Source organism: Chrysoperla carnea, chromosome X (assembly GCF_905475395.1).
Source record: "Chrysoperla carnea chromosome X, inChrCarn1.1, whole genome shotgun sequence".
NCBI lineage: Eukaryota > Metazoa > Arthropoda > Insecta > Neuroptera > Chrysopidae > Chrysoperla > Chrysoperla carnea.
Genome location: NC_058342.1, coordinates 37,082,502 through 37,096,345, shown reverse-complemented (window position 1 = coordinate 37,096,345; position 13,844 = coordinate 37,082,502). Strand labels below are relative to the sequence as shown.

The 13,844-nt window shown below is 29.2% G+C and overlaps 1 protein-coding gene across 1 annotated transcript in view; it reads right to left on the bottom strand.

Moving 5' to 3' along the window:
• LOC123302149 overlaps positions 1-13,844 on the bottom strand; it is a 59,249-nt gene that overhangs the window by 24,011 nt on the left and 21,394 nt on the right. Inside the window, exon 3 of the mRNA XM_044884960.1 lies at positions 3,489-4,186. Coding sequence (XP_044740895.1) covers positions 3,489-4,186 — 698 coding nt within the window. The remainder of the gene's footprint in view (positions 1-3,488; positions 4,187-13,844) is intronic.

Genomic DNA, 13,844 nt, shown 5'->3' with positions numbered 1-13,844 from the left:
ATTCGATTATTAGACTAATATTTCCCAAGAAATTATCGATTTTGGATGATTTTTCAGAAATTTTGAATTCATATATCTCGATTTTTGTAATTTTTAGGTCAAATTTATCGAAAATGGAGATATCGAATTTCTCGAATCGAAAAAACTTATGTGAAAAATAAGAAAATGGGGAAGGTTCAAATTTTTGGACCTACATGCCTTCCAAGTAAAGGAAATTGGAATTAATTTTAAATCTACATTTATTCATAAATAAAAATTAAATGAATATTAATAAATTTAGCATTGAACAATTGGTAATTTTGCACTTCCATCCTAACATCCACAAATGTGGATGTTTTGCGACCAACATTATATAAGGTCTTTCAATAAGAGCGATACTTTTTAAAATTTTATGTATCAAAGAAAATTTTATTTTTAAAATACCAAAATTATTTCAATTTTTTCATAGCCGAAATAACAAAACAAAAACAAGTGAAAACAAACAATTGACTGAGTTAATTGTTGAAATACCATGTATAGAAAATATTGATTACTCTGTCACATTAGATACACATACATACATGTTACACATATATAACTAATATTCCCATATAATACATACTATATAATTTGCGCATAATTTTCGCTCGAACGGGTAAACAGTGATGTTTACGAAAAAATGTTTCAAACAAAAGTTGTTTATTTTTTTATAAAGAACATTTTTTACATTTAAACTTTTGGTCTATCTCTAACTGATTACAAGATTGGTCCTAGGGATCCAAGACCCGGTTTTTTAGAAATTTCAGCTTTCAACATCTACAAAATGTATGATACCTCCAAACTCCACCCTAATATTAAATAAATATGGAAGTAGCATGTGTGATGTATTTAAAAAAAATTCAATGTATTTGATAATAAATATTTCAAAAAAATAAATTCATGGTCCTTTGTTGATATCAAAACATTTTTTTATAAAAAAAAAAAAATTGACATTTGAAATATTAAACAAAAACTAAGTACTTTATAAAAATTTATTTGGCTGCAAGGCAAATCAAAAAATCTGAATAATAAAAATTAAAGAAAAAATATGAAAACAAAGATAGAGAATATATGAATATATATGTTACCGTTAAAGTATATAATAAAGGGATTTGTATTTTGGGCCTACCCGCTCTTTTATTGTTTTATTTTGTTTTGAGGAAGGATAATTTTTAATCCCCGAACTAAAAAAAGGAGTGTTATAAGTTTGACCGTTATGTGCGTGTCTGTCTGTGGCATCGTAGTGTCTAAACGGATAAACCGATTTTAATTTTCTTAGTTTTTTGATTTTGGTGTTTAGCATTCAGTGTGAAATAAATGGCCTGCACCTTTTTAGTCGTCATTTAAAAAATACCATTAAACATATTGACGGTAACATATATATTTTATTTATTTATTTATTTTTTAAAAAATATTTAAACCAGTTTATCATAACATTTTGGGTTGTAAAATTGACTTGAGAACAATCGAATGGTTCGTAAAAATTGTCCACTATTTAACATTTAATTTAATTTAACTTGTTCGTCAGTACAACCTTAACAACAGGACTGCCTAAGCCACAGTACTGAGAGTTGAAAGCGTGTTTCAATTGATTTCAAAGTTTTTAAAATAGATATATTTCTTAATTTTGAATGAGTAGATTGAAAAACGCAATAATATCAGCTGTAAAGTCGATTTAGTTGAAAATAAGATAAAAATAATTTTAACCCTAAAACTATCCTGATAGTAAACCCCTTATATGAAGAAATATCTAGCTGAAATTTTTATAGCGCACTGAGGACGTAAAAAACGAGGTCAAGTTTGTAAATGAGCAACTTAGGTCAATTGGATCTTGGGTCTGTGGGACCCTTTTGTTTGAAACATTTTTTCGTAAACATCACTGTTTACACGTGAGGGCTCAAATTAGGCGTAAATTGTATAGTATGTATTATATGGGAATATCTGTTATGTATGTGTAATGTGACAGAGTAATCAACACTGTCTATACATGGTATTTCAACATTACCTCAGTCAATTGTTTTTTCTTCACTTGTTTTGTTAAAAATTTTGCATGGATACCTAAAAATTTGAATGGATGCTTAAAAAGTTTTAACCATATATTCTTGGAGTAAAAGTCTACCTTTAAAAAACTTAAGATCTGAGACGCCAGTCTTTTTGAAACAACATTTTAAGTATGAATTAGCTATCAGTAGAATTATCTCGCTAAATTTAAAATAATATGAGGACAATTTTTGTGAACCATCTTGTTTTGAATGATTTAAAACCTATTGTAAATTTTGAAATTCCAAACTGAAAAAAGAGTTCTTTTCATAAACACTTAGATTTATTAACATTTATTGGAAACACCCATTAAATTCAGTTAAAAAATATTTTTTTTTTTTTTGAAACAAAGCGATATTAGATGAAAGACAGTGACATGCGTAGAATGCTTGTATGTTAAGCAGACAACTCAGCTCACTGTAAGCTGAGCACTAAGCACTAAGCACTGAGCACTGAGCAGTCTTAGCAGTGAGCAGCCCGCAAACAGCATTTAAACAAATCAATTCGTCCACTACATTATTTAAAAAAAAAAACGTGTAATAAGAATGATTGCCTGCGGCGACAATTTTAAGGTTAAAATTATGAGTTTATTTGAACAGATCTAAATCTTTAAAAAATACACATACATTTGTTCAGTTTCAGTGTTTTTTTATTTTTAATATAGCTTATAATAGCTTTTAACCGTACCTAAGCTATGAATTTTTTTATTTTATTATTATTACTGGTTTAATCTATAAAAAATATTTTTTTATTTCATTTTTAATTACTGTGTACTAATTTGCGTTTACACACAGCTTCAAATTCAGTTTAAAGCTATTCCATTAGCTAAATCTTAAAAAGATCATGAAATCTTAAAAATTTTTTGAATTCTACATTTTTAAGGTTTCTCCGGGTCCCTTGTGACTTCTACATGCACAGAAAAATGTTTTTAACAACGCTTGAGATAAGAACAAATTTCTTCCACCATAAATTTTTTCTTGATTTTCACATTCCCATCGCTTCCACTATTTTATTGAAATTATAAAGTGGAGAGGCACTGCTCATCAGGCTATCTGGACGAGTCGGCTTGATCTGAATGAGGTTGCTTTTGTTTTCAATCACTTCGGCAGCCTGATGAGCAGTACAAAGTACGCAACGAACGATGACAAGACCCCACCCACAGGAGCTTATAGCTCTTCATAAGAGGTTTCATGTCCTTAATATATATATATGTTCGTGGGGTTGAATTAATTTCTAAGTTCCATAAATTTTCAATAGATGGCGCTGAGTTATACAATTACACTCTCAAGCAATCTTATTTTTATTTTGTGTAAGTATTCAATAGATGGCGTTGTGTTTCAATTTCTGAATTAACTTAAGCTATTTCGGAATTAGCTTAGCTAACGCAGTTCCTACGCTACGATATAAGAAAATAAAATGATGTGACTTACCCGTGGCGTTTTTAAATCAGCTAATTTTTGTCGTATTTGTTCCATTTCCAAATTAGAATTAGAATTTTCGGCACTGTAACATTGTATTAAGGACACATTATTCGAAGACGATTGTTGCGAATGATTAATCGTATTGTTATTGTTTAAAAATGTTTTTGATTGTTGATTTTGGTTTTGAATTGTTTGTTTAGTCACTATTAAATTTTGTGGTGTGTTTTGTACAAGCGATGCGGATGCTGATGCTGACGCTGACGCTGACACAGACGATGCGTTTGACGCAGGTGATGTACAATTACGCACTTGACTATTTAACTTTTGTGTATAAACTTTCTCAAATTCACTTTGAAATGACGGTTTTTGCGGTTTTTGTGTAGCGGACGTAATCACAGAGCCACTGCCACTTAATACGTTGTTGTTCGATGTCGACGTGTGATTTGGGTAATCGCTTGTGATTGAAGTGCTTGAATCACGTGCCGGAGATGTTGAACTTAATCTCAATTGAGCAATGTCAGATTGTTCTGTGTTATGATCTAAACATATTGATTTGTTATCAGGACTGTAAGGGGTACGTGGTGGGGTAGGGGGTTGTGATAGAGGACTGTTTGTACGCACTACACGCGGATGGTGTAACGATGCTCCACCTAGAGGGTAAGGAAGTGTTGCTCGATTCGTTAAATTTGCTGTTTCCAATACATTTCCTGTAACAAAAAAATACACAAAATCAATTTAAGGGTTGTTTTTTCTTAAAAAAAGTTGACAAAAAGGGGTTTTTTATAAAAAAATACTATTAAAAAGGGGAAGTTCTCATTTCCCCTTAAATATAATATAAGTCTTTACACAGGAATTAAAGATTTTTGTATCAATTTCAGTTATATTTATTTTAAAAAAAATTATTTGAAGAGTTTTCGGTTATTTACGAACTATTTTATACCGAACGCATTTCAAATATCATTTAAAATTGAACGCCTTAAGCTTTTACAAATAGTTGGGTGTGTATGACAGATCGATAAAAGTATTTTCTACTTTTTAGTACAATAAAAGCTTGTCCCTTAAAAAGGATTTTTTATTAGAGACTAAAAAAATGTATATATATCAAATATAGTGGAAGCGATTGTAAAATCAAGACTCCACAACCAGGGCATCCCCCTCGAAATCAATCCATTTTGTAAGCAATTTTTTATCGAATTTCAGCTTATTTGAATTTAAAAAAGATGCCACAGAGAAAGTTCTGCGGGAGGGGAATATGAATCAGATATTCCTAAATTCTCGAGTTCTTAATACGGATTAATTATATACAGCTCTATTCCTGCAAGTTGATCTTCGATACCAGTGCATAAGTCTATATTTTATGAGAAAACATGACTAAAAAAGCATTGCGTTGCGTTGCGTTGCGGTGCCCTCGCTCACAAAAATACTTTATTTATTAATCAAGTTAAGAAAAGAACAAAAATAAATAAATAAAATAAAATTATTAATTAAAAAAATATTAAAAACTTATAACAATATGAATATAAATTAAAAAGAAACATTCAATAATGTTATACATATGTCTGTCTCACACACACACACCATACACATATACACATCATACACAGGAGCGTAGTCTATATCATGAGCAATGAGGGCACTTCACAAACTACATCAAATAATATCATTCAGGTCTTTTTCAATCACAGATTTCATCCCCAATTATGTTTTTTTTTAACTCCCGAACTAAAAAAAGAGATGTTCTAAGTTTGACCGCTATGTGTGTGTGTGTGTGTCTGTCTGTGGCATTGTAACGCCTGAACGGATGAACCGATTTTAATTTTTCTAATAAAACGGCATATGGGTTATAGCAACCAATATTTACTATGAAGAAACATGATTTAATTAATTTTGAGTTCAATTAAATTTTTGATTGAGGCAAGTTTGAAAGATAATAAAAAGGATTCCCATGATTCCCGAGTGTTTGACCCCCCTCTTACTAATTGCAGCCATGATTCATCCATATAAATCATTAAAAAAAACAGCGCAATGCAACGCATGGACTTGACTGGACTGTATTTAAAAAAAACAAGATATCGATTAAAAAGAAATAGACAATATTTAAATTGTTTGGTAAAAAAAACAAAAAAATAATCCTATCTTTATCTTAAAAATAAAAAGACTTCGACTTCGACTTCGTAGTGTACGATTCTTAAAAAGCATTAATCATACTCAAGCAGAAATTAGTTTAGTATCAAATTCGATTGAAATAATTCGAATTTAGACAAAGATAACAATACGTTTGTATTATTATGGCAACATTCAAATAAATACAAATAATTAATCATTTTTTACTCTATAGCACTTTGACTGGAGTATAAAACACATACATCAATATACACATACACATGTGTTAAACAGAAATAGCGATATCAAATATGATTTAATAATATATGTATAGTTATATAGTTAGCTTGTTTTATTACTTGTTTTTAATATGTGGATTGTGGATTGTGGATTGTGGTACTTTGATACAGAGCAGAGCACAGTGCAGTATTTATACCCCTCACAAAATTTAATCAAGGCATTTTTATGCTCACAAGTGACCCTCCAAAAACCCCCGGACAAATGCTATCTTGTAAACTAATTTTTGAAAACTTAGCTATAAAATGTTCTCGATCAAGTCGGTTCGATTGTTTATGGGCTACAATGCCACTGAGAAACAAACAGACGCACAGATAAACACTTTTAACTTATAACAATCCTTCTTAAATCAATATCAAAGTGATGGTCAAGGACATCAGATGAGATGAAAAGAATACTTAGAGAGCTATCATTTTTTGGGACAAATTTTTGGAAATATTTTAATTGAAATTGAAATATTTGAGTTGACTTTGTTCAATTGAGCCAGGTTTATTTGACCATTCATTTCCATAGTAATTATTTATGTGAAAATTATATGTCATGCTTTTTCCAAACTGAATCGATTTTGATTATCAACGCCAATTTTTTCGGGTACGGAAGCCTAAGCTCGTTAAATTACCTTTCTTGGGACTTGGGACTAAATTTAGTATACCTTGATATATATTAGTTCGAAAAAATAAATAAGATAAAAGTTTCTGATTTGATGTGAGGACGTGAAATAAGTTTTAAGACAGCCCTGTTCTGGTACTCGTTTTATGGTATGGTATGTCTATCTATTTCAATAATATTTGTATTGTTCTCCTTATTTTGATTGTGTCTTAGAAGGCGAACAGACAAGGATCACAAATCAAACATGTGTCAAATATTTAAAAAATGCCATTAATTACAGTTTACACAACTAATATAATAAATATAATATAATATCAAAAGCGTCTTTTATTTCTCAAAAAATAAAAAGAAAAACACTGAACTTGATTTCAATTTTATGTCAACATTTTAATAATCGTTAATCTCGATTAATAATCGTTTGATATTTTATCGAGCGTTCAAGTCTCGTTAAGGAACAAAAGATTTAGTTACTTTATTTATAAGGAGTTTTCCTGGTTGGTCAAGCAACAGTAGTTCAGTTTGTCATGAATTTTGAGAAAATGCAAAAATATTTTTATCTGTCAATTTTATGTTTTATCATTTAAAAAAATTTCGTTAAGAAAGTTATCAGAAGTTAAAGATAACAGAGATAATTTAAAATAAGTACAATGAAATTTTATGTTATGTTGTAATAAATATCCTGATCAAACCAAACGTAATGTACGCACATATTGGGTTGGCTACTAAATCAGAAGTATGTCTTTTTTAAACTAATACTACAAGTAATTCAAGTAGCTATAAAATTTAATTCTTTAAAGAATCAAACAAGTATTTGACTTCTAAAATAAATACATTAAATGTTCAGATAAATATATTGTAAATAAAAAAAAGTAAGCGCTACATTTCCAATGTACCAAGGTATGAAAGGAATAGAGTTCCTACCGAGTGTCCCACGACACTCCTCGTTGTTTTATTTGTGCCAAGTGAAAATCAACAAAACTTTTTAGATTCAACATTTTTTGAAATTTCTCCATAATAGCAATTTTATATCGAGTTTTTTCTTAAAAATTTGCATGGACCTAATCTGAAATTTTGACCACATGTGCCTTCCCATCCTTAATTATCTCAAGAAATAATCTTATATGCAAATTAAGGTTTGTTTTATAATATATTATGTAATGGATTGAATAATATTTAAGGTCAAAAAATAATTTTTTTTTTAAATCTGGGCCGAAATATATAGAAATATTTTGATGTACGGTTCCAATTTGTGGTCGGATTTCAAAGTGAATTCTTTAGTTTCTGAGACCTGTTTTAATTTGTAAACACGTACATTTTTTTTTTATTAATACAAGAATAAAAAAAATTTTGTTATTGTTTTTAAATAATCATATTTTTACCTGCTGCGTTTAATTATAAAATTTTTTATCAAAAAAAAAAAAAAAAAATTAAACAACCGTTTTATTAATAGCGCGCATCGTACAACGCGCATGGTCTATTTAATAATAATATTATTATTTTTTTTATTAAAAATTAATTTATTTCTTAGTAAAGTTGTTCAAATTCTTCAAAAAATCATTTTTAGATCTGTATCAATTATTTAATAATATAATACCATGGATTTGGACAGAGGCGTCAACTTTATTTTAGTTATGGGGTGGGGATACCATACTAATACCATCTGACCGTCTGACTAACATTAAACGCTTATAATTTTAAATATAATCATTATCGTTTCTTTAATTAGATAGTCACAAATTTTGTCCTATATTGTTTCAATTCAAATCGTTCTTTTTCAATATTTGTCGCTTTTTTGTAGGTTAAGAATTAATTCTTAATATTTTTATGGAAATTTTCTCTCTGGAAACTCAAGCTGTAATGCACATTTGTTAAGTGAAAATCCTGGTTTGAAATATTAGGCACCAACCTTTTTTTATCTCTATATATTATAAATGCAAAAGTAAGCATGTTTGTTTGTTTGTTACGCTTTCACGCTAAAACTAGCGAATGATTTTTAATGAAACTGTACAGCAATATAGCTGATACATCACGAAGATATTTTAACTTAAAAAATAAAAATAACCCTCGCAAACATGTTAGTTTTAATAAACTGGTGGGAGCGCAAATAAATTTAAATTACACAGTAAGGATGGATATGTTACATAACTTAATTGCGCTTCCACCATCTATTTACTATATCTTTAAAAATATACATTATACATTACTTAATTATAATTTGCCACGCATTAACAACTAACAAAATAATTATTAAAACACTCTACATATGCTGGAAATTTCATTGTTTGGCTTCAACACTTAGAATTTGTAAAATCAACAGAAGCATCACCAGTGCGTTTGATTCTCGATGGGCATTACAGTCATACCAAAAATATATTAAAAATATTACAATTGAATAATTAAAGATGCAACATTCTTAATTAGGGAAAGATTTCGCGGAAAAAATTATTAAAATTTGCAAAATATTTTTTAAAGTTTTATGAAAAAAATTTTTAAAAAAAGACAAGAAAAATAATTGCAGCGATTTTTAATTGAGTATTGTTTTATGATAAATGTTATTTAGTGACCCCTCTGAGTATGATTTACGAAGACAAATTACTAGGTTCGTCTCAGACTTTAGTTAGTTCTTCAGCATAAGCTTCGCAGGTCTGTTGCTGCATTCAATTGTTTTATTATAAACTGCATGAATCGCACTGCGCTGCACTGCGCTGCGCTGGACTCGCACACAGATTTATCGTTTGAGCGTCTAAACTAAATGAACGTATACAAATCCACTTATAGTACTAAATATGTCTTATATTATATTTTTGATTCGTGTTCTTTGTCTTGTCTTTGTGACCATTCAATAGATGTATTCTATATCCATCTCACTTCAATACATTCATCCAGAAATGTTTAAATTAACTTACTAAGAGTGATTAATCAATTTTAAAAGAATATAAAAAAATAAAAATATATTTATTCCACACATAAAAATATTGTCTTGTTGTCTCTTTTTAATTTGTCGTTTATTTCATTTCTCATTTTTAATATGTAGTTATAAAATTAATTTTTACATTTTTAACTCCAATGTCTAGATCAAAATCAATAAGCTTATTGTAGAGAAAAACTTTATTCACACAGTTTTTCTTAAATCATGATTTTTGTTTTGGCTAAGAATTTAAAACGAAGGAATATAAGTGAAAAATTAACAATTGACTGAGTTAATTGTTGAAATACCTTATATATTCCAGTGTTGAATATCAGTGTTTTTTCGATTGGACGTGGGGAGGGGTTAAAAAGTCCTGAAATGTGTGTGACGTAATGTATGGATGGCCCCAAAGTAGAAACTAACTTTATCTATGACTCACTCATACTCGACTATTTGTAAAAGCTTGAGGAGCTTAATATCAAGAATGAATCGAAAAATAATTCAGCATGTGGAGTAGATGAGGCGTTCCGATTAATTCTTGATATTGAACGCCTCAAGCTTTTACAAATAATCGGGTATTAGTGACTCATAGATAAAATTATTTTCTACTTTTTAGTGCAATAAAAGCTTGTCCCTTAAAAAGTATTTTTTATTAAAATTTGTTTAACAAATAAACATTTATAAAGAGAAATATTGATTAGTGATTACATTATTTTGTCCGCTTAATTCAATGAAAACGACTTTTTTTTTGGATTTTTCCTTAAAAAAAAAACTAAATAAATAAGTAATATTCATAATTTTAATTGAATCAAAAACAAGACAAAAAACAATTTATTTAAAAAAAAAAAAAAAGTGGCTATAAAACTGTCTATCATCATTAAAACATTCATAAAATGAAGAACGCATGCGTGGCTTAGCTCAATATTAATAAAAACATTTCTGACGATCTCTGAGTCTCATTCTCTCATATGTACGTATATTTTAATACATAATATGAGAGTCATACTAGTCGCACCCCCGCCCCCACGCCCCCTCACACAAACACAAACACAACAACACACTATTATATGTCAGTGTGTCTGTCAGTTTGATCATCATCAATCCATAATATACGTTTCATAGTTTAATAATCATAATTCCAGTAAAATAAGCATTTCATTTTAGTGATAGAGACAGAAAAATTTATATTGAGTGTCACACACACCTCAAATCTCACAAAATACAGGAAATTAAAAGATTATATATCGAATTTATCGAAAACTCCCGGAGGTGATGGAGATACCGTTCACCTGGACTTCAGGTAACTTTGATACCATTTTTGTCTCGATATTCGTGTTCAGCGACCCCAAAAAACCCCGAGTGTCTAGTTTGGACTGATTATATGATGAATTTCTCGAAAACTCCAGGATGCGATGGGAATACCGTTGCACCAGGTACCTCTGCGACCAATTCCGTCACGATATTCTTGTTCAACTACCCCAAAAACTCCCGAGTAACGAGTTTGGATTGATTTTATTATGAATGATGGAGATGACGCTCATTCTGTGTACCAGGTACCTCGGAGATCAATTTTATCGCAATATTCGTGTTCAGCGACCAAAAAAACCTCCGTGTAACGAGTTTGAAATCTTTTTCATCACTATTAACCGAATTATGCTAATTTATAATAATTATTTATGCTAAATCACAATTCCTGACGCTCTAACGAATCGAATGCCGAAAACCGCATTCAAATCCAACTTATTGCTCGAATTCAGCGAACTTCATTCGTTCCTCGGGCTAATAGAATCTGAATAACATGAGATGATGCTGGATGAGTGACACCCGGTGGTAAATGAATTGTTTATTTGAGCTGCGATTTGTGTGTGTTTAAAAAAAACGCAACATGTGTTTAATATTAAAGAGAACAAACTTCTTATTTACATCTGTAATTATAATTTTAATTTTTAATTTCATTAAGTTTTGGAATTCATAATTCTTATTTTTCGATTTAGATATAAACAGCGATAACACATCCATAACCAATTCATTTCATTCTAGATCAAAGATTACTATCATTCGAATTATATCGAATTTGATTTATCATTTTAGAAATTCCATTCTCTTTGCCTTGTCGGTTGGGAGATAAAACCAAAAAAGACCAACAAAAAATGCGACACCAAAAACTGACTTTTAGCTTACCTAGGATACTAAAACTTTTTCAATCGATTCAGCTTGCCATTAATTTTGAAAAAAATGTAAAAATATTTGTATACTTTCAATTTGTATTTAAAACAAGTGAAAACGAACAATTGACTCAGTTTATTGATGAAATACCATGTATAGAAAGTGATAAGTTAAAAGTGTTTATCAGTGCTCCTGTGTGTTTCTCAGTGGCATCGTAGCCCATAAACGGTCGAACCGACTCGAACGAGAACATTTTATAGCTAAGTTTACAAAAATCGGTTTACAAGGAATAAATCGCATTTGTCGGGGGTTTTTGAAATTTTGTAAATTTTACTTGAGTAAAGAAATACGTTAAAAATTAAAAAATTAGTTTTGCAGAACTTTGAAAAAAATTGTTTCTGTAGGTTTTCCAGATATTTTCTAAGAGGGTACATTTACAAAAATTGTAATCGCTCTTAACTTTATTTCTGATTTTTTTTTAAGATTAAAACTCACCCTTTTTACATAAATTCAAATCGAGCGATTCCTCCCCAAAAACTTTAAAAAAAAAAATAAAAAGTATATATGTGCATTGTTTTTTAAGAAAGCCGGAAATAAAAGAATCTATGAGAAATATCAAATGTTATTGAGGATCAGAAGCTTGTGAGTCGTACGATATACGAGCACATAGCACATACATTTTAAATAGACACGAAGGGGTTCTGAGTAAGGGGTTGTGTTGTGATATTTAAGAATTGTGTAAAAAAAGATTATTAGACCCTTTTACCGCATATTAACCGATTTTTGCCCTTTGTTATTCAATAAAACAGAAATACTTACAGGTAAAAAATTATATAATTTAGACAAAAAACGAGGGTTTCTATTTATTTATTTTTTTATTTTTTTTTTGCAATACACATACGGTGGTAGTCCGAACCGGAATAGATCGTTTTAAATATTCCAATTTTTTTTACATAAAAAACTTTTTATACATATTATTTACTTTGAAATTACGTAAATACCTTTTACAACAAATTTTGGATTATATTATGATTTATTTTTAGACAGATGCTTAAAATTCAATTTGACTTTAAAATTTCAAGAAAGAAAAAATATTTTTGAAGTAAGAAGAAATTTACTTGAAGTACGAAAAATTTCTTGATGTAAGAATCTTTCAAGGAAACTTTCGTTTATCCTTTTATAATTTCAAGCCAAGAAAAAACATCAAAAAGTGTCATGGGACACCCAGTAGGAACTATATTTCTTTCGTATCTTGATACATTATAAATATAGCGCTCCTTTTAGTTTGTAATGCTTGAATTACTTGTAGTATTAGTTTAAAAAAGACATACTTCTGATTAAGTAGTAAAATTGACCTATATTGCTCGTTTACGAACTCGACCTCACTTTCTAAGTCCTGAGTACGCTATAAAAATTTCATCTTAATATCACTTTTCGTTTTTGAGTTATCGTGTTGGCAGACAGACGGACAGCCAACCAGAAATAAACTAATTAGATAATTTTATGACCACCTATACCCAAATTTTGTTGGTAGCATCAATATTTTTAAGCGTTACAGACTTGGGACTAAACTTAATATACTATGTATATTTCATTACATGGTATAAAAATTTCCTGAATAAAGAAGTAATCATGTTCCAATCGTAATAACAATGATAAAAAAAATTTTTGTTTTTGATCGATAAACGGATATGAAAAAAATAATTATACAAAAAAAAAACTGATTAATTTTTTTGGAACAAAGACAATAATATATAAAAATTTGAAAAAAAAAAAATCTTTAATTTTTAATTAAAAAATCAATAATATTTGTTAATAAATTTTTATATATGTAATTAAAATTTGTTATATCAGCGGGGTGTTCACTGTTCACTGTACACTGTACAGTAAAACTGTTCATACGTTATTAAGATGAATACACGTTTAACACACTGCAGTCTTTAAAAATATGTAGATCGAATCTTCATCGACGCAATACTTCACATATACTTTCATATGATTTATTTATAACTATCAAGAATTTTTTGTAGGAATGCATATAAGTCTATGTTTTTCATCGAAATCGTATTCGCTTTCAGGTCATACTGCTGAAATTTTTTGTCAAAATAAGCGAAAAATGTCGAGAATCTCATCTACTCCACATGCCTAATTATTATTCGATTCATTCTTGATATTAAGCGCTTCAAGCTTTTACATATAATCGGATATAAGTGACTCATAGATAAAATTATTTTCTACTTTTTAGTATAATAAAAGCTTGTCAATAATAAGCGATTAAATGA